Genomic DNA, 21,314 nt, shown 5'->3' with positions numbered 1-21,314 from the left:
TGGTGAAAGGTGACTTCATCTCCCAGTGTCTGGTGGAAAGCAGAATTAACCAGATTTTCTTATAGGATGTTTGCCTCCATTACGATTTTTATTCATTTTTTTCTTGAAAAACTCCCCAGTCCTTAACGATGACAAGCATACCGATAACGTGATGCAGCCACCACTATGCTTGAAAATATGGAGCGTGATACTCAGTAATGTATTGGATTTTCCCCAAACATATAACACTTTGTATTCGGGACAAAATTATTTGCTTTGCAGTATTACTTTAGTGCCTATATTGTTGTTCTGTACAGCAAGGGTGTCAAACTCATTCCATGGATTTAATTTCATTTGATTTGATAGGATCCCCATTAGCCGACGCCAATGGCGTCAGCTAGTCTTACTGGGGTCCAACACAACGAAAAATACATTGCAGACAAAATACTTTACAATTTACATACATTTTAAAAACATTAACATATTGTGTGTGTGTGTGTGTGCATCTATCAGTTACACATGCATGTCAGTATATACACACAAGTAGGTCACATGGGGGAGAGGCGTTGTGCCGTGAGGTGTTGCTTTATTTGTTTGTTTTTTATACCTGGTTTGCTGTTCACTTGTGCTATATAAGATGTAAAGGAGTATCATGCACTCATGGCTCTGTATAATACTGTACATTTCCTTGAATTCGTTCTGGACCTGGGAACTGTGAAAAGACCCCTGGTTGTATGTCTGGCGGGGTGGGTGTGTGTCAGTGCTGTGTAAGTTGACTATGCAAACAATTTGGAATTTCCAACACATTGTTTCTTATAAAAACAAGAAGTGACGCGGTCAGTCTCTCCTCAACTCAACTCCTCAACTCTTAGCCAAGAGAGACTGGCATGCATAGTATTATTATCTGATTACAATGAAGAGCAACACGTGCGGCTCTGTTCTGGGCCAGCTGCAGCTTAACTAAGTATTTCTTTGCAGCACTTGACCATATGACTGGACAATAATCAAGATGAGATCAAATTTGATCCTGCAGAACTTGCTTTGTGGAGTGTGGTGTCAAAAAAGCAGAGCATCTCTTTATTACTACCCATCTTTACAACCATTTGAATCTGTTTGGACCATGACAGTTTACAATCGAAGGTAACATCAAGAAATGTTTCCTCAACTTGTTCAACAGCCACACAATTCATTAACAGATTCAGCTAAGGTCTAGAATGTAGAAAATTATTTGTACCAAATAAAATAGTTTGAGATGGAGGACCAGTTTATACCTGGCCACCCATTCCAAAACCGACCAACTCTTTGTTAAGGGTTTCAGTGACTTCATTAGCTGTTGTTGCTGATGCGTATATGGTTGAATCATCAGCATACATGGACACCCATGCATTGTTTAATTCCAGCGGCATGTCATTGGTGAAAAGAGTAGAGGGCCTAGAGAGTTGCCCTGCGGTACACCACACTTTACATGTTTGACATTAGAGAAGCTTCCATTAAGGAAACCCTTTGCCATATCATAGAACCATAGATATCTAATATAACTCAGAGGTTGAAAATCCATAACACATACGTTTTCTCAACAACCGGTTATGGTCAATAATATCAAAGGCTGCATGGAAATCTAACAGTACAGTGACCACAATCTTCTTATTATGAATTTCTTTCAACCAATCATTAGTCATTTGTGTCAGTGCAGTACATGTTGAGTGCCCTTCTCTATGAGCATGCTGAAAGTCTGTTAATTTGTTTACAGAGAAATAGCATTGTATTTGACTCACCACCTGGATTGCGCTAGGGAGCCAGCCAGCTAACGTTAGCTAGCTAGCTAACAGTGCACTTTAGCTTAAGACATATAGCTCCACTACACAATTTATTTATTTTAAAGCCGCGTTCGATTACCAACACAGACTGATTAGCTCAAATAGACAGAAGCCTCCAATCCGAACTCCTCTCTCGGTATGTCCAGCCCACTCATTATTTCAGCCAATCATGATGGCTAGTGGGAAGGTTGACAACTTTTTCTGTGGCTTAAACAAGGCTCGTAATTTAACAATTTTATTCGTATTTACAGATGGCATACAAGTTTGTTATTAAGGCACATGAATGTTCACAATCTTGATTTAAAAGTAAAAAAATAAAAATGTAAGGTCTCTCCTGTGAAGTTGTGACTTGCGATATACGCCTAGTTTCCTGAATCGGGTCACATTTGTTCAGACACAATTCTTTCCAACCGTTTGCTAAGAGCTGGCAGCAAGCTGATAAGTCTGCTGTTAAAACCAGTAAAGGCCGCTTTACCACTCCTGGTTTGCCGAATTACTTTGGCTTCCCTCCAGGCCTGAGGACAAAGACTTTCCTCTAGGCTCAGTTTATAGCCACTCCTAAGTGTCATATCTTTAGTCAGCTACCATCCTCAGTATCTTTCCATCTATGTTGTCAATGGAGGTTTGCCATTATTGAAAGATAACAATTTGTCCACCTCTCCCACAATAAATGTACAAAATTCAAACTTACAATGTTTTTTCATTTTAGTTTTTTTATGCAAAAGTATTATGGCTCACTATTCGTTGTTGGAATTTCCTGCCCAAGTTTGCCCACTTTGCCAATGAAGTAATCATTAAAATAATTGGCAACTTCAAATGGTTTTCTGATGAATAAGCCATCTGATTCGACAAATGTTTCTTTCTGCCAATAATTTTATTTAAAGTACTATACATTTTTCATTATATCATTGATCTTGGCTTCATAATACAGTTTATTATTTTTTACATTTCTTTTGAGTTTAGTCACATTTCTCAATTTTCAGTCAGCCAGTCAAATGTGCAGCCAGATTTATTAGCCACTCCTTTTGCCCCATCTTCAAACCTACAGTTTTTCAATTCCAAATAGAACTTTTAAGGCTCCATGGATTTAACACTGTTTCTTAACAGGTGCCTGTTTATCAATAATTGGAAGAAGCAAATTCATAAAATGCAGCGTCTGAATGCTCCTTATTAATCACATCACATTTTTGCATCGTCCACATAAGAGTTACAGCTAAATCTTTTGTATGATCTCGTATACTCTATTTTAGGTCAAGATTTTGGAACGTTGGCTTTCCTGGATGTAGCCACTATATATTGTGATCACTGCATCCAATGAATACGGATACAGCTTTAGAACAGAGTTCTGCAGTATTAGTAAAAATGTGATCAATACATGTGGATGATCTTGTTCCTGTAGTGTTTGTAAACACCCTGGTAGGTTGATTAATAACCAAAACCAGATTACCGGCACTGGTTACAGTGAGAAGCTTCCTCTTGAGCGGACATCCTGATGAAAACCAGTCAATATTCAGGTCCCCAAGAAAGTAGACCCCTCTGTTTACTAAACTATCAAACATTTCACACATTTTTAGCGGTGGCCGATAGCAATACCCCGAGGCTTTAGATGTGCCAGGTGAACCTGTAACCAATATCCCTTGACGTAAGATCTTCTCTAAGCATTACAGGGCAGTGGCTCTGAATATATACAGCAACACCTCCCCCATAAGCATTCCTGTCTCTTCTATATATGTTATACACTTGTATTGCTGCTGCTCTATCATCAAACGAATTAGTCTCAGACATGTCTATATAAATGTTATTGATTTCATGAACCTTATTTCTAAGGATAAATATATTGATATGGGATATTTTCATCCTTTTCCTGGGTAGCTTATAAGAGCGACATATGGAAAAGAATAAACAAGGCAAGAGAAAATATATACATTCATCAATTGGTGTGTGTGTGTGCTGCGGGGTTGAAGCTACGAACCCATAGGCTTGGCTCTCATCCTTTCACGGCTTTTGGGAGAGAGGGAGGGTGGGCTATGAGCCTGTCATAGCAGATCTAAGTAATGTCCCCACGCGCTATGGCAACTTTCATGGCTGGGATAAGTTCTTTCCTCTTCTGGCGCACAGCTTGAGGATAGTCCTCGTTGAGGAAGATGTACGTTCCTCTCAAGTTCTTGGCTCTTTCCAGAACAGCTACCTTGTCCTTGAACCTCAGGAACTTTGACCACTGTGGAGATTCTGCAGTTCCATCCACAACCATGTTGTTCCGCCTTGATTGCACCTCGATAACAATGACGAACAACTATTTTTGTTAGTTTAAAAGATCTTTCACCTGTGATAGAAACACCACTGTCCTCAACGGTACTCCTGCCTGCTTTGGTCTTTGTCAAGGTAGGTTACGCTGTTACTCCCCGCAGATTGTCAGGGTAGATCGCCGGGATGATTGGAAACAAGAACAACAAACAGCAGGGATCTACACTGTCACAAGCCCGGGATAATCCGCAGTCCCAGCCACAATGGCTAATCGCATCCCGGGCTGCGTTCAAGCCCTCAAGAAAACCCAGCTAGCTTGATAGGCAGCTAGTGTAGCTGACCCGGCCTTGGTCGTCAGGATCACTATACAGATAGTATTGGTCCCAGCAACTGATGCCAGCCTCTCTCACACCAACTTCTCTCCCTCTACTCTTCTCTCTCTACCCCCTCCTCCCCCTCTTCTTATTGCATAACTTCAAAGGGCCTAGTGTCTGGTGTTTTTTCTTCTTCTTTCAATTAAGACCTACACAACCAGGTGATGGAAGTTCCTTAGTAATCAGTGACCTTAATTTACCAATTGAATATAAGGGAGAAGCGAAAACCCGTGGCCACTCGGCCCTCTACAGCGTGTGTCAACCTCATTCCACAGTCTTCCCTCTTTTCACTCGTCAATTAGGTTAATATTGTGGAGTAACTGCAATGTTGTTTATCCATCCTCAGTTATCTCCTATCACAGCTGTTAAACTGTTTTAAAGTCACCATTGGCCTCGTGGTGAAATACCTGAGCGGTAACCGAGTTAGGAAGGACGCCTGTATCTTTGTAGTGAGTGACTGGGTGTATTGATACACCATCCAAAGTTTAATGATTAACTTCACCATGCTCAAAGGGATATTCAATGTCTGCTTTTTTTAATACCAGTCTACCAATAGGTGTCCTTTGCGAGGCATTGGAAAACCTCCCTGGTCTTTGTGGTTGAATCTGTTTGAAATTCACTGCTTGACTGAGGGACCTTACCATTAATCTGTATGTTTGGGTTACAGAGATGAGGTAGTCATAAACAAAATCATGTTAAACACTATTATTACATATAGTGGATCGACGCAATATATTATGTAACTTGTTAAGCACACTTTTACTCCTTAGTCTGAATTTTAAAATAACACAGAATGTGGCAAAAGTAAAGGGATGTGAATACTTTCTTAAGGCACTGTGTGTGTGTATGTGTGTGTGTGTGTGTGTGTATATATATATATATATATAACACACAGTCATGGTCTTATTGGCACCATCAAGGCACACACTGATTATCATCTTGTCTATGGTCATGCACTGCCTTTGGGTCCGTCACATGTTATGCAGTTGAAAATGTGAACAGTGATATTGATTATATTGTAGACAACCCTTCTGTTTAAACTCTAGGTGTAGGATTCATAAATTAGGAACTGTACTATGTGTACTGACCTTGGCGGGCAACAGCTAGATTTGTCTAAATAGAGAAATGAGAAATGGCCTAAACCACACAAAAAAAGAAAGTGAGCAATCTGGTTTGGCTTTCATATTGCACGCCCAATTATGTGTATAAAGCATTTGTACTAACAGTATTAGATACTGATGGCACTGTTGAGGAACTCCACGCCCTGAAGTGTTTCCATCTTACCTAAATAACAAGTGGGTGTTTTTATCCTTTATGCTCTGTGAATTTGGCCTGCTCAAGTCGTCTTTGTGTGAGTCAAAATGAGTGTGGGCTGAGGAGGTGCAGCCGTGATGACCTCATCACTCTGGCTCTTGCTCCCGATTGCCCCCCCCCCCCCCCCCATTCTGTGTCAACAGGTAGATGTGATTCGACAGTCCGTTCTGAATTAAATCCTTTTCATGGAAAGGAAATGTGTTTACAATCTGTTTATAACATTACTATGGGCTGTTGCTAAGGGCCTTAGACATCACCTTTCAGTCTGGTGGTGCGGAGAGTGTAATGATTATAAAATGCAGCATTAAACCAACATTTGAATGCTTATCAACAAACTGTTTTGAGGCTAACATTCTCACTCCATAGGGGAAACAACTTTATTAAGGTCTTACCGGATGTGAACCTGATGCCTCTTCTCTGTATCTCTCTCCATCCTAGTGAATTTGACTCCCTGAATGAGAAGGACTCGGCCAAGAACAACCAGCTGGCCTTTGACATAGCAGAGCATGAGTTTGGTATCCAGCCTGTGACCACGGGGAAGGAGATGGCTCTGGACCAGGACCCGGACAAGCTGATGATGGTGCTGTACATATCCAAGCTTTACGAGATGTTCCGCAACTCGCCTGCATCCATCACTGGTAGGCTGCTGTTCTGGGTCATTCTCTCACACCTCTGATGCCTCACACAGTCTCGAAAACCAGACCCTAGGAAACAGAAATTCGTCTTTTGGCAATTTCGGGAAGGGGGGTGGGGATTGTTCCGGGGTGAACTCGCTTCAGTCCGAAAACTCTTACAACAAATCATGAGGCAGACATGCCAGAAGGTCGCTATTCGAAACCAACGTTTGCAGGCAAAACCTTTGCAGTGGTTTTAGTGGAGGTAGTTGAGGCAAACTAGCCACTTGCGAAATGCAGACATTAACCCTTTGACGCGTACCAACACACGGGTGTGATCATTCTACAGTGGTCTCTACAGCGTACTCTCAAATCAATGTGATTCAGAACGTCCAGTTTCGATTGGCGCAACAGTCAGCGTTTGAGCTGGCAACACTTTTTTTCAAACATTTTTGCACAAACACAGTCCTTACAACCTTATGTCCTGAATGTGACCAGTTTATTTTTGGATGCAATGCTCAGACATTCACAGAAGTTGCGACAGCATAACACAATCATTCAAACTGGAAAATGTACAGCGCTGAGAAAAGATCGACATAACACAAGCGGTCATATTTACAGAACTCTCGGCTGACAGAAACCATAATATGAATTAGCTATAGAAACGACTATTTACAATTCATCGTGCGTCGTCTACCATCATTCACTTCCGGACGTTTACTCATTTTATTATAACATCTTTGGTCTGACAGACTTTTACAAGACACCCAGAATGCCTTTTATAATGTCAACAACCTTGTAACCAAAATAGCTGGCAAATATCTTTGCATTAGCTCATCATAATCAGTACAACCTTCAAAAAGGCATTTTACACACGTGTCCGTTATAGTCAATGCAAGAGTCCGAATGCATAATTTGTCACCAGTGCTTGAAAACGTGAATAAAACAGTAAATACATTATGCTCCATATATACATACAGTAGAAACGCAAACACGATATACTGAAAATAAGGCACTTACTTTAGGAGGAAGGAACGCACACATGTCCAAAGTTATTATTTGTAAGGAGAACAACAATGAAGGCAATGCGAGAGCCTGCCAGAAAATGTGCCAGGGGGAAAAAGTTAATGCAAATGTCTGCAAACTTGATCTGGGGAAACACTGGGGAAGTGCTTGGGCTCTCATCGAAAGTTCGAAGTTTGTCCGGTTCAGTAAAGCCACAAACATAAATTGTCCGCAACGGTGAAATGGGCTACTTCTATGCGAATTAATGAGGAGGCGGAACACACTCACTCACACTCAATTCAAACTGTTGTTGGAAGAAACTTGTTAAATTATTTCAAATTGAAAAGTTGAAATATAGCCTGTAGATAATTAGCAGGCAGCGTGTGTCTTGGTTTGAGGGCAGCGCGGGTTAACTGTCCTGTTGTATAACAATCACATTTTGGAACAGTGAGTGCATTCTCACATCACAAGCATAACAAAAACTCACACTGGGCGTGACCTTTAGAGATATTTGGAACTCATGCGTGAAAAGGTTCAAAATAACCTCTGAGCTCCGTCCTGCTAGCTACTATTTTTGTATTTTATTCAAGTGGATAAGGTTCTGTAGGCAGTGACACAGTTCCTCTATGCCAAACTGATGTTCTATTAAGTACAGACATGAACGCCGGAACATTTTGAAAATTGTGGGAGGCGACCCAGATGTCTAGGGAGACTACACACACTACAGAACAGTTCCTGCAGTAGCGCAAGAGTCTGTTTCCTGATGTAACGATGTGGGCTGAGAGTCGGGAAGCAAGTTCAGGGAGTGAGTGTTTTTAATAAAATAAACATAATACAAAACAAGAAACACTAACAGCACACAGACATGAAACAGAAACAATAATCCCTGGGGATATATATACAGTGGGGCAGAAGTATTTAGTCAGCCATCAATTGTGCAAGTTCTCCCACTTAAAAAGATGAGAGAGGCCTGTAATTTTCATCATAGGTACACTTCAACTATGACAGACAAAATGAGAAAAAAAAATCCAGAAAATCACATTGTAGGATTTTTAATGAATTTATTTGCAAATTATGGTGGAAAATAAGTATTTGGTCACCTACAAACAAGCAAGATTTCTGGCTCTCACAGACCTGTAACTTCTTCTTTAAGAGGCTCCTCTGTCCTCCACTCGGTACTATTTCAAGGTTCTGGAGTGGCCTAGCCAGTCTCCAGATCTCAACCCCATAGGAAATCTTTGGAGGGAGTTGAAAGTCCGTGTTGCCCAGCAACAGCCCCAAAACACCACTGCTCTATTGGAGATCTGCATGGTTGAATGGGCCAAAATACCAGCAACAGTGTGTGAAAACTTTGAAGACTTACAGAAAACCTTTGACCTCTGTCATTGCCAACAAAGGGTATATAACAAAGTATTGAGAAACTTTTGTTATTGACCAAATACCACAAATACCTCATGTGGCTGGAGTGTGTCAGCAGTTCCTGCAAGAGGAAGGCATTGATGCTATGGACTGGCCCGCCCGTTCCCTAGACCTGAATCCAATTGAGCACATCTGGGACATCATGTCTCGCTCCATCCACCAAAGCCACGTTGCACCACAGACTGTCCAGGAGTTGGCGGATGCTTTAGTCAAGGTCTGGGAGGAGATCCCTCAGGAGACCATCCGCCACCTCATCAGGAGCATGCCCAGGCATTGTAGGGAGGTCATACAGGCACGTGGAGGCCACACACCTGTCTCTTATACACATCTAGATGTGTATAAGAGACAGATTGTAGGGAGGTCATACAGGCACGTGGAGGCCACACACACTACTGAGCCTCATTTTGACTTGTTTTAAGGACATTACATCAAAGTTGGATCAGCCTGTAGTGTGGTTTTCCACTTTAATTTTGAGTGTGACTCCAAATCCAGACCTCCATGGGTTGATAAATTTGATTTCCATTGATCATTTTTGTGTGATTTTTGTTGTCAGCACATTCAACTATGTAAAGAAAAAAGTATTTAACAAGAATATTTCATTCATTCAGATCTAGGATGTGTTATTTTAGTGTTCCCTTTATTCTTTTGAGCAGTGTATATATACTACCTATTTTCCATAAACTACTCCATAACTGGAGTTTTACTACTCCTGAGGTATGATTTGTTAGCAGGATTTTGAAGGTTCGATTGAGCTAAAGATTGAACTTAATGAGGATAGTGTGTGACTGGGCGTTTTTTTTTTTTTTTTTTTTTTTTTTTCATCTGTCATGATGGGATAAGATTAGCATGTTACACAACGGGGTCAGTTATGAGGGTGTGGTATGTAAGAAATGCATTCGGGCCCCAGTTCAGGTCATCTCACAGGGCCATGGTAATAATAATGCCTCTATGATCTATAGGGCTGCCCTTTTGTAGAATACAGTAGGAGTTTATGTTAAATGGCTGAGAATTCCTTCACTTAAAATACTATTGTAATGCCCTCATAGTTTCTGACACTTGGTGATTTAATCAAAAGGAATCTGTTTTGAATTGTGGATACTACTGTTTTGGGGGTTTATTTTCACATTACTCTATCTGGTTACCCTCTTGATTTGGCTTGACCTAGGCTCAGAGGGCTGGTTTATTACAGTGTGCGTATTAGAGTATGTCCTGTATCAAAGCACCCATAACAACACACTGCTATGCTTTGTTACAGGTACAAGGGAAACGGATGAGAACAACAAAGCGTATTCATCGGAGTCTGCATACTCGGTTTACAACTTAATGAACCGAACACAGCCCAAAAAAAGGATCCCAAAGGTACCGTGAGCTCACCCTCTCCTCACCCATCTACAGGCTTTAAAATGAAAGCATTGCAACAACAAAGGCCTCCATGTAAATGTGATTTAGCCTACGTAAAGTGTGTGTGTCAAAATAGGTGCATGTTTACATGACAGATGAAAGGAATTCCTATGTGCCAATAAATGACGACAAGAAGTAATTGAAATGTAGATTAGATAAGGTACTGTATGTGAACAAGACTGAGAGACCTAGATGATCTACATCTTACAAGGCATACTTTCTTAATGATTACCCTCACACTCGATAACCTTTGACTGTGACGTGAATGACTGTGAAAGTTCTTTTAGGTCTGTTTTGTACTACCTTTTCCTCAGGATAACGGTAAGCTGGAGGAGAACGACCCGATGAACAAGAGACGAAGAAAGGGCAGCACCTATTTAGAGGAGGTGTGTTAGAGATATGCTTGTTGTAGCCACTATCACCAGTATGGCCTTAGATGCAGCCATTTTAATGTTGATAAAGGGACTGATCATTCATTGTGTTGTCAGTTGTCCTGTCAGAGTGCCCCCCCTGCAGGTGACGGCGGGGAGCAGAATAAAGTGCGCTCAATGGCCACACAGCTACTGGCCAAGTTTGAGGAGAATGCATCGCCCAGCAGTTCCCTGCGCAATAAGGTGAGCAGCTCCAGGTGTACAGTACTCTGACTAGAGGGGTCAAGGTCCCTATACACTGTGCTGTGTAGAGACAATGGGGGGGGGGGGGGGGAAGGGAGCCAACACATTGTAAAGTCACATACAGACAATAAACCGGCGATGCCCTCAGTGCTGATGGTTACTGTAAGACTCTTCTGTTGGTTAATTCTCTGATGGTTGATCATATCTGATTTTTAGAAATCTGTACTTTTGTATAGTACTTGCTGCCGTGTGGGGCGGGGGTTTAATCATACACAGGTAATGTTTTTGTGTTGAAATTTCAGATAATGAAGGCTCTGTGGAACCTACTTGTTCTCTATGGTACATAACATTCTGAGAGAGTTTGGAAATGGATGAAATTCATTTCATGGACCTGCTTTTATGTCAGGGGAGAGCACTTATGTCCTTGTATCCAATTCTGCAACGTCACTGCCACCATAATCATGTTTGAATATAGCCCATTGTGTTGTAAGACTGTAAAATGGGACAAATCCGCCACAGCCACTACCCTTGGGTACAGTTTGAGTGCAAAGTTTTGCCGAGGTATAGTTTATTGGTTATGGTCAAGAAAGCTATGAAGAGATTGAAGATGAATTTACTGTATCGTTTTACTTCCACCAATAACATACTTCTAGTATATCGACCGCTACATTAGTCACAGTAAAATGAGCTACTCCACCAGAAGAGGCTGTCCCTGGATTATAGGATTAAAGAAAGCAGGTTGTGCATTTGGAAGCTTGATGAAGAAGTGAATACAGTATAATCTGCCTGTGAAGCCCCATCAAAGGACTGAGTGGCTCTGTCTGGTTATGGTGTGGAATATCATAGATATGGTACATATACCTAAGCGATAATGCCAGAGAAGCTGATATTTGGAGGTAAATATTGGCACGGCTGTTGTTATGCCCGAGACAAAGTGGAGGGCCGGCAAGCCGTACCAATATATCCTCCAAACACCGGTTCAAGGGTATTATCACTTTTATACAACGGGTTACCAACATATTTAAATAATGATTTACATATTTTCAATTAAAAAAATATATTATGATGAATTTATTCATACCATTTCATCCTTCCACAAGATATACTGTAGTCCCAACACAGATCTAGGGTTGCTAACCAAGCCGGCTGGTTCTTCATTCTATCAGTTCGGTTGCCAGAGACGCGACCCGGTTGTTCTGTATTTATGGACGCGACCCGGTTGTTCTGTATTTATGGACGCGACCCGGTTGTTCTGTATTTATGGACGCGACCCAGTCGTTCGTTCTAAATGTTCCATTGCCATACTGGCTGGCAACGTTCTTATCCCTTGCTTGCTAGCTAGCCAACATAATTTACAGTCATGTTAAACAGTGCAGCCAGAATAACAGCAAAGTAGCTGCATTTGTTTAAGCTGTTTTCTAGTGACATTTATTTGGCAACATCCATAACATTGAGCTAACAATGCGCGACTTTGCCTGGCGTAGAAAATGTGCTCTCTCGTCAAGACACTTATTCAGAGGAGCTAGCCAACAATCGTTTCAAACTGAAGCGGGAAAGACTGCAAACTAGCTGCACTTCATTTTGTTTTGCCTGTTTTCTATTGATAGCATCATTTTTATTGATATATATACAAAGAACTGACTCATGATTTCGACTGGCTGAGAAAAGCAGACAGTAAGGTTTATACAAATCTGTTAAAGTAAATGTTGGTTAAAACATATAATGCTTTTTATAGTGGAGATCACATTTTTGAAATGACCTGTCTGGGATGATGAGACAGTGGATTGCTCAGTCAGATGGAACAGAGTAAATAGGCATTTTAATGTCATAGATTTAGCCTGTGGTAACTTGTGGAATAGACACCGGCTGGAATGCGGTTTTAACCAATCAGCATTCAGGATCAGACCCATTACACTTTATGCAATGGGTGGATGACGGCAGGGCGTGGTTTTGAATGGAACTACAGAAACAAATCATTCTGCACTACTTTATCATTTTTTCTTCTCCTATTCCTCCTGCTCGTCCTTCCCATCCTGCCTTATCTCGTGTCTGCTGCTCTGTCAGTCTGATTTGAACTCAGACTCTGATTCAAGCCGTCCTTCATCTCCTTCTCTGGATATGATGGCGAACCGTCGCTTCGCTAAGCCCAAGGAACAGCCCCCTCCCTCGCCTCCACCCCCACGCCCCAAGTGGCAGGTACAGTCACGTCAATCTGGTGTGTGTTGAGACCATGAAGGGTCAGCCGCTGCATCGTAAACTCAATAAATCCCCCCCCCCCTAACATAGAGCCTATGTTAACAAAATAACCAATAGTCTTCTAGACCAAGAGTCATTGAAAAGACACCCCTTTTACGCCACCCTGGAGGTTTGCCCTCTACTGGTTGGAGGTCCGTGCTGCTTTACACATTGCTTTGTGTGTATATCTGCTTTCAGCCGTCTATCTATATGCGACTCTTAGAAGAGCCTGCAGCCGTGGCGCAACCGACTCCCCTTCACGTTCCAACAAGGTCCTGGAGTCCTCCTCATGATGATCAAACACAGGCCTCTCCGCGCGCAGACTTGGTGCAGCAGAGAGTGTGGATTCCACACACCGAAACCCCAGATGACGTAGATTACCCAGAACAACCTTCTCCTGACCCCACAGGGATGGGCCAGCGCCTAGAGAAGCTGGAGCAAAAGATGAGCCAGGTGACAATGAGCCTCCATTTATATCTGTCTGGACATACCATGTTAGTCCCATTCACAGCTATGCCTTCTGCACTCTCACAGTAAAACATTTTTTTTTGCGTGGAAATAGATTTTTATGCCCATTCAAAATAGTAAATCCACATTATCCACAAAAGTCTAGCAGACAGCACAACTCGGCAACAAAAACAGAATTGTTCAAAAGATACAAAATTGCCATACCCCACATCAGCTTTACTATGGATTATGTTTGCTGTTCAGTATTTATTTGCCTACTTCTTGCCGTTTCTGACTTTCACACTTGCTTTTCTTTCCTTTCCTTGTTGTTCTAAAGAAAAAATTGCAAACCGTAACTACCAGGGAATTTAACAGGAAGAGTATAAAGGAGAGGGCTGTGCTTCTGCGTTCTATGTTTCCTGAGTCCGAGACTCCTCTAGTGAAAGAGTATAAGGTGAAAGTGTAGCACCACCCCCTGCCTGCCTGCCTGCCTGCCTGTCTAACCCCATCTAAGGAAATGAGGCACAGTATGTTTGACCCTGTACACAAGTTCTGTTTGACCGTCTCAGACTGTTTAGAAGGATACAATGTCACCAGTCAAACCTACTCACATTTTACTGAGAGTGGAGCATGTTTTTAATCCATTTTAAATCCATTTGTTGGCAGAGGTTGTTTTCTTGCAGCATGTCTTGTTTCCATGGTGTTACAGTTCTGAGAATTCCAGGTCAGGTGACTTCTCTCTGCATGATGAAAGTGGTCCGTGATGATACTAATGAGTGAACATTCATATCTTCACTAGAAAAGATATGTCAGTTTGAGCTGTTGAATTTTTCTCTGACCAAATTGTTCCCCTCCGACTTATATTCAGCTTGCATCTCCTCAGTATTTTTGGGTTGGGATGTGAAGAGCTAGATATTTTGGAGATTTCGTTTCTGATATGAACCCTTTTTCTACAGACGGATCGATCTGCCTTTGTTCCTAAAATCACTTCAATACACCCTGTCCCTGAACCGTCTGCCCTGTCTTGCTTCTCTTCTCTTACCCCAACATCTCCTGTGCATCATTATAAGGTAAAAACGACTGCCGCTAGCAGTGCCTTGTTGTGGTCCTGACCAGCCCAAACCTAAAGAATAGCAGCTCACTCTGACAATGTTTTTTATGGTTTTAGTGCAATGGAAGTGCTGCATAAAGTAGACTCATTCAAACGCCAATCGAATGTCCTGTGAGTTATCAAGCTGAACCCTTCAAGCCTGACATGTCTGCCGAACAGGCACCAGTAATTTGAAATGCATTTGAAGTATAAGAATAGAAGAAAGACTCAACTCGGTCAACTCACTCTAGCCATGTTGTTATTGGGTTTTAATGCAACGGGAATGCTTCGTAAAGTAGACTCCTTCAAAAGTCAATTGATCGATTCGAAAGCTGTCATTCTGAACCCTTCAAGCCTGACAAACAGGTTTCAGTAAAAAAAAAAACTAATTTGTAAGAAAAAGAGGGAAAAAATACTTAAATCATCAAAAATACAGTGAGCTGACTTAAGTGCAATGGGAGGGCTGGATCAAGTATTCAAAAGCCAATCAATCGATTTGAGAGTTACGAAGCTGGCCCTTTAAAGTCCACCGAACAGGTATCAGTAAAAATCTCCCTCTACAGTTGACATGAGAGAACAGAAGACACTGTTGTCAGCTCACTCTGACCATCCTTTTATTTAGCTTTTAGTGCAATGGGAATGCTGAGTGTCTAGTAGAATAATTCGATCGGAGCGTTATCGAGCTGAACCCTTAAAGTCTGCCCAACAGGTATCAGTAAAAATGTGAAATGTAAAAAAAAAAAAAAATAGAAGCTTCTTAGAGTGTACATATGTTAAATCAGCTCACTCTTACCATGTTTTTATTGGTTTTAGTGCACTGGGAGTGCTGCACCAAGCGTAATGATTAAAAAAACAATTGATCAATCTGAAAGCTGTCCTGCTGAGCCCTCTAAGCCTGCCAAACAGGTAGGAGTAACAACTTCACTGTCTGCATGATTTCTGCATCTCCTCATGTCTGAGTAGAAATAAATGTCTTTGTTTTCCTTCATCTACACTATTCTGATCCTTACTTTTTCTGTTTCCCTCTTCCTCTCTTTTTCCCCCCTTTAATGTCTTTGTGCTGCTCCCTCCCTCTACCTCTGTGACTGGGTTCTGTTAGAGGACAGTTGGGAAGGTCTCTTCTCACATAGGTGCTAGGGCTGAAACTCTAGCCGTCCTTTATGAAACTGACCACAGGCCTAATGCCTTGCCGGTAAGCACAGTGTGACTAACGATTATGCTTGTGCCAACACAGCCCAGTGGGAATATACATCACAAGACACACACACAAAAAAGTGGGCTCTATATCTATTACCACCCCAAGCTTCAGGAGTTTTGGTAACCTTCTTAACAACAATCAAGTCATGTCTACTGCTTCAGGATACTACATCTGTTATTAGTAGGAAATATGATGCTGTTCACTGTAAACTGTAAAACATTCTGACCGGAATCTTACTGAGACTTCTCCAGTCATGAGCCATGGTGTTTTGTGTAAAGGGCCTTCAGGGGCCACAGCAGTAGTAACTCCATGCACTCATGTGGGTGCCTGTTCACAGTGTTTGGCCCCTCTTCAGGTCTAGAGCAGTGAACAGCATTTTGCTTTGCCTCACTATACAGGCAAAGCGAAATGCAATCTTGTGTAGAGCTTTGTGAAACCAATCTATTTGACTAGTTAGTTCTCTGCTATGGTCCCGAGAATTGTTGATTCATCATCTCTGTTGTTGATTCATTATCATCTCTCACTGGGCTGGAGAAATGCCCTACTAATATGACACATTAGGAAATAAGTTCCCATTCCATGTTGTATTATTCAGCCACAGTTGCACTAGTTCCATCTCACTGCCTGCCTTAACATCCACGTTATGGTTAGGTGTTGAGACTTGTTAGGTGGTCACACCACCACTTAATATTGTACACTGTTAGAAGAAAGGGTGCTATATAAACTCAGCCAAAAAATAAACGTCCTCTCACTGTCAACTGCGTTTATTTTCAGCAAACTTAACATGTGTAAATATTTGTATGAACATAAGATTCAACAACTGAAACATAAACTGAGCAAGTTCCACAGACATATGACTAACATAAATGGAATAATGTGTCCCTGAACAAAGGGGGGGGTCAAAATCAAAAGTAACAGTCAGTATATGGTGTGGCCACCAGCTGCATTAAGTACTGCAGTGCCTCTCCTCCTCATGGACTGCACCAGCTTTGCCAGTTCTTGCTGTGAGATGTTACCCCACTTTTCCACCAAGGCACCTGCAAGTTCCCGGACATTTCTGGGGGGAATGGCCCTAGCCCTCACCCTCCGATCCAACAGGTCTCAGACGTGCTCAATGGGATTGAGATCCGAGCTCTTCGCTGGCCATGGCAGAACACTGACATTCCTGTCTTGCAGGAAATCACACACAGAACGTGCAGCATGGCTGGTGGCATTGTCATGCTGGAGGATCATGTCAGAATGAGCCTGTAGGAAGGGTACCACATGAGGGAGGAGGATGTCTTCCCTGTAACGCACAGCGGTGAGATTGCCTGCAATGACAACAAGCTTAGAGCCGATGATGTTGTGACACACCACCCCAGACCATGACTGACCCTCCAAATCGATCCCGCTCCAGAGTACAGGCCTCGGTGTAACGCTCATTCTTTCGACGATAAACGCAAATCCGAACGTTGCTCCTGGAGGGGGAAAAAGTGCTCAGTGCAGTCCTGTCTGGTCCAGCGATGGTGGGTTTGTGCCCATAGGCGACATTGTTGCCGGTGATGTCTGTTGAGGACCTGCCTTACAACAGACCTACAAGCCCTCAGTCCAGCCTCTCTCAGCCTATTGCGGACAGTCTGAGCACTGATGGAGGGATTGTGCGTTCCTGGTGTAACTCGGGCAGTTGTTGTTGCCATCCTGTACCTGTCCCGCAGTTTTGATGTTCGGATGTACCAATCCTGTTCAGGTGTTCTGCCACTGTGAGGATGATCAGTTGTCCGTCCTGTCTCCCTGTAGCTCTGTCTTAGGCGTCTCACATTACGGACATTGCAATTTGTTGCCCTGGCCACATCTGCAGTCCTCATGCCTCCTTGCAGCATGCCTAAGGCACGTTCACGCAGGGACCATGGGCATCTTTCTTTTGGTGTTTTTCAGAGTTAGTAGAAAGGCCTCTTTAGTGTCCTAAGTTTTCATAAACTGTGACCTTAATTGCCTATCATCTGTAAGCTGTTAGTGTCTTAACGACCGTTCCACATGTGTTCATGAATTGTTTATGGGTCATTGAGCAAGCGTGGGGAAACGGTGTTTAAACCCTTTACAATGAAGATCTGTGAAGTTATTTGGATTTTTACGAATTATCTTTGAAAGACCGGAACCTGAAAAAGGGACCTTTCTTTTTTTTGCTGCGTTTAGAACCAACAATGCTCAATGACTCACTTTATGGCCCTCAACCATCCTCATTGTTAGCAGTAGACAACTACGGTAACAGCTTGCCTATTACATTGTTCTCACTGTATCACTAACCGGCTGCTGTTGTCTGTCTCCTGACAGTGTATCGTGCGGAAGGAGGTCCCTCAGAACCTGGGAGGCAGTGACACGTGTCACTTCTGCTCCAAGCGTGTGTACGTGATGGAGCGACTCAGCGCTGAGGGCCACTTCTTCCACAGGGAGTGTTTCCGCTGTGACGTCTGCAGCTCCACACTACGCCTGGGAGGACACGCCTACGACTCCCAACACGGCATGATGCTGACACACCCAGACACCAGACACTCTCCCACGCTGTTTGTGAATTAATTTGATCTTTAGTGTCAGCCGGCATGTGTTTTTACAGTGGTTTTTTGTGTTTCAGGCAAGTTTTACTGCAAGCCTCATTATTCTCAGCGTCGGTCCAGCCTACAAACTTCAAGCAAGTTCTTGAGGAGAACGGTAAATAGCTTTCAGTAATAGCAAAACATAAACACAGCCATTTTTACTTATGAGGTATTCATGTTATTTAAAAAAATGTTTAATGTGTTTTACATGGTCTGATTTCAATTGTGTCTATCAGACGCAGGAGGACCAGGGACGTCTGACGTCTTCGCCAGACCGGAGTGACCCCTACTCGGCCACGGACAGCCTGCAGAGCCAGCCCTCAGGTACCCTGAGTTCCTTCCTTAGGAGAAGCCTGCGTTGGCCGCTGCACGCGGGCCGGGCAGTGTGTGGGACGCCCTGCCAGCTGGCCCGCTGGGTGCATGGGGCGGTTGGCCAGGCAGGGCTCCACCTCATAGACCACTCAGAGGACTACGGCTTCCTGTACGAGCTGCTGAGTCTGGGCATGCCCCTACTGAGCATACTGCACGAGCTCCTGGGCCAGATGTACATGGAGGCTGAGCAGCCTCAGCCTCACGGTCTACTGCACTAAGCTCAGCAGCGCCTAGGTCTCAGGCTCACCTAGAGGGGGCAGAGCCTGGTGCCGCTGGGCCTCTGGGTCTCATGGACTTAATGATGCACTTGTACTGTACTCGCTGCTATAGCACAGGCACTTGCTTCACAGTCTGTACAATGCTCTATGCAGACTGGTTCAATTTCAAAAGTCTTATTTGTTCTTCCATGATTTTGATTTGACGCCGAGAAACACATCTGTTTGTTCATCAAAGTATTATTGCAAGTGTGACACATGGTCCTTAGCATTTGAGGTCATGTATCCTTTCAATTGCTTGAAACCTTTTATTTCAGTGTTCCCATGCTTATGTTTGGGTTCAACTTTTATTTTCAACTCCTAAATAATCCAAAAAAGGATCCACTAAAAGCACTTTAGTTGACTTGGAGGTGCTGCTAAGGCCTGTGTGTAGTGCCTGGTGTGCTTGTGATGTGGGAAGTTAGAGAACGAAGTCCGGCTATGCTTCTTGAACTGCACTGCTATATTGCACATGTGCAATGGAAATGCCAAACAGTATTTATTTTCTGACAACAGCTTTTTTTTATGTAATTAAGATGATTCTGGAGACTATTTTGTTGGAATTTTTTTATGTGTACATTTTTTGTTTTAGAACAGCTTTCACACAGTATTATTTTTGATTTGTCTAGGCCGTTTAATGGAACACATTTGATTTTAGATGTGTCTGTTTGAAAAACGGATTCTTATTGTTGTAAAATATTAGTTAAGTGGGGTAGAAACATAGATGTCGGGAAAGACCGAGAGGATTCAAATTTTTACTTCCTACACCAGGTATTGTAGCAAATTCTGCCCAAAATATATTTATATTTAGTTATAGTTTTTCTGCTTTTGTTGCTGGTATCACAAGCCTTGGATTTAATGCACATTTCTGCACATATTCTAAGATGTGAATTATCACAAATGTTTGTGCTGAAGTGTTGTAGATGTTCAATCAATAGCTTGTTCCGGTAGTATTACTTATTTTTCTGCTAATCTGTTATGGTACAGTGATGCAACAAAGCTTTTATTTAATTTGTGATTCTAAGTACTTGTGTGTCTTATGTTTTCCCTTCCATATATCCCCATTTTCATTCCTCCATTCTTTCTTTCACTTCATATGTAGCCTGTTTCACGTTTCCAATGCTGCAACCTCTGATTGGCTGAATTGTGGCTGCAGGAAGGTGATGGTCTGCTTGGGTCACGTGATCAATAGTGTTGCTTTGCATTAGCTGCCTTCATAGCTCTTAACCACACATGTACTATTCATGTTGAGAACTAGGCATGGGTCCTGTGTATGACAACGAGTTAATTTAGTTGGCCACACATTGTTTGTTAATTGACGCATGTTTCGAAAGCCTTCCATTCCTCCAAGCTAACCCACATGCTCAAGGTCCGCATGCCTCTACGTTTTTGGCATGCAGTTTTTTCAACCCATCTGATACATGATAACCTCCCTGTCTCTACTTCTCTGTATGTCCCCTTGTGATTCTCTGTTGCAGAAGGTGCTTACCTCTCAGAAACCTTCTCAAAGGCTCTCTCATGTTCCTCCTAATACACAAAGCTGAGTTCATTGCGCTTGAGAGGATCCTATTTTTTTTGGGGGGGGGGGCAAAATTCTGCATGTCAGCTCCAGAATATTTTGTTGTACATTTTAGTTGTTTAAGAATTTGTCTGCTACCTTGTATTTTTCCATAGTGAATAAACGGGTTGCTTAATTTATGCTACTTAAAGCTGTAAGTATAAATAAATTGATTTGATTACAGAAGTTACTTGCTTCCTCTTTTTTTTTTTTTTTGCAAAATTTACCAGCTATTATCCATGGCTTAAGCTGTTAAAAATGTGCTGTTTATGGTTTTCATATAGCATTTCATGGTTGATCCATTACATTTATAACATTCTCACAGCTTTCAAATTAATAGCAGAATTAACTATTTAAATATGAAAGACTTTGGGAAAAAAAGGCATTTAAAAAAATTTAAAAAAAATGCTTTTTTTGCACCAGCAGCCTCACATTAATAACCCTGTTAAAAGCATAACCTCTGTTCACAAAAAGAACTTGTCATTTGTTGACTGGCACATTCCCATGCACTTAATAACCACATCTGATTTTTTTTTTTTATCCAAATAGCACAGTCACTTACTGTCACAACAACAACTGATAGATTAGACCTAATACAAAAGCGTCTCAACTATGAACTGAAATCAAATAATAGTAATAGACCATTGCACGTATCCTTTCACTTTATGGCTTTGTCTTTAGAGTCTTTCATCTTTCCTGCTGGGTCACCTCTGGGTCAAATCTGGTCTGCATTATAAGAATTCTCGCAGAGTTCATTTGCAAGTGGTGCTTTTCTGTTATTCTGCAATGGAATCCTAACATAAATCTGA

General features: G+C 42.1%; 1 protein-coding gene across 7 annotated transcripts in view; it reads left to right on the top strand.

Annotated features, from left to right (window-relative positions):
* Nucleotides 1–21,314, top strand: part of LOC111952514 (F-actin-monooxygenase mical2b) — a 74,189-nt gene that overhangs the window by 37,541 nt on the left and 15,334 nt on the right. For 3 of the 7 annotated variants that reach the window (XM_023971251.2, XM_023971250.2, XM_023971248.2), the window contains exons 13-25: nucleotides 6,167–6,366; nucleotides 10,022–10,125; nucleotides 10,482–10,553; nucleotides 10,656–10,781; nucleotides 12,846–12,977; nucleotides 13,215–13,469; nucleotides 13,801–13,917; nucleotides 14,420–14,533; nucleotides 15,367–15,459; nucleotides 15,653–15,745; nucleotides 18,062–18,248; nucleotides 18,360–18,436; nucleotides 18,558–18,645. In XM_023971251.2, the coding sequence (XP_023827019.1) occupies nucleotides 6,167–6,366; nucleotides 10,022–10,125; nucleotides 10,482–10,553; nucleotides 10,656–10,781; nucleotides 12,846–12,977; nucleotides 13,215–13,469; nucleotides 13,801–13,917; nucleotides 14,420–14,533; nucleotides 15,367–15,459; nucleotides 15,653–15,745; nucleotides 18,062–18,248; nucleotides 18,360–18,436; nucleotides 18,558–18,645 (1,658 nt within the window). Of the gene's footprint in view, nucleotides 1–6,166; nucleotides 6,367–10,021; nucleotides 10,126–10,481; nucleotides 10,554–10,655; nucleotides 10,782–12,845; nucleotides 12,978–13,214; nucleotides 13,470–13,800; nucleotides 13,918–14,419; nucleotides 14,534–15,366; nucleotides 15,460–15,652; nucleotides 15,746–18,061; nucleotides 18,249–18,359; nucleotides 18,437–18,557; nucleotides 18,646–20,425; nucleotides 20,692–21,314 lie in introns of those variants that run through there. The other 4 variants (XM_023971255.2, XM_023971252.2, XM_023971253.2 and 1 more) reach the window with 4 other exon arrangements.

Source organism: Salvelinus sp. IW2-2015, linkage group LG26 (assembly GCF_002910315.2).
Source record: "Salvelinus sp. IW2-2015 linkage group LG26, ASM291031v2, whole genome shotgun sequence".
In the NCBI taxonomy this organism is placed as follows: Eukaryota; Metazoa; Chordata; class Actinopteri; order Salmoniformes; family Salmonidae; genus Salvelinus; species Salvelinus sp. IW2-2015.
Note: the sequence above shows the minus strand (reverse complement) of the source record. Positions and strands in the feature narration are given on the sequence as shown.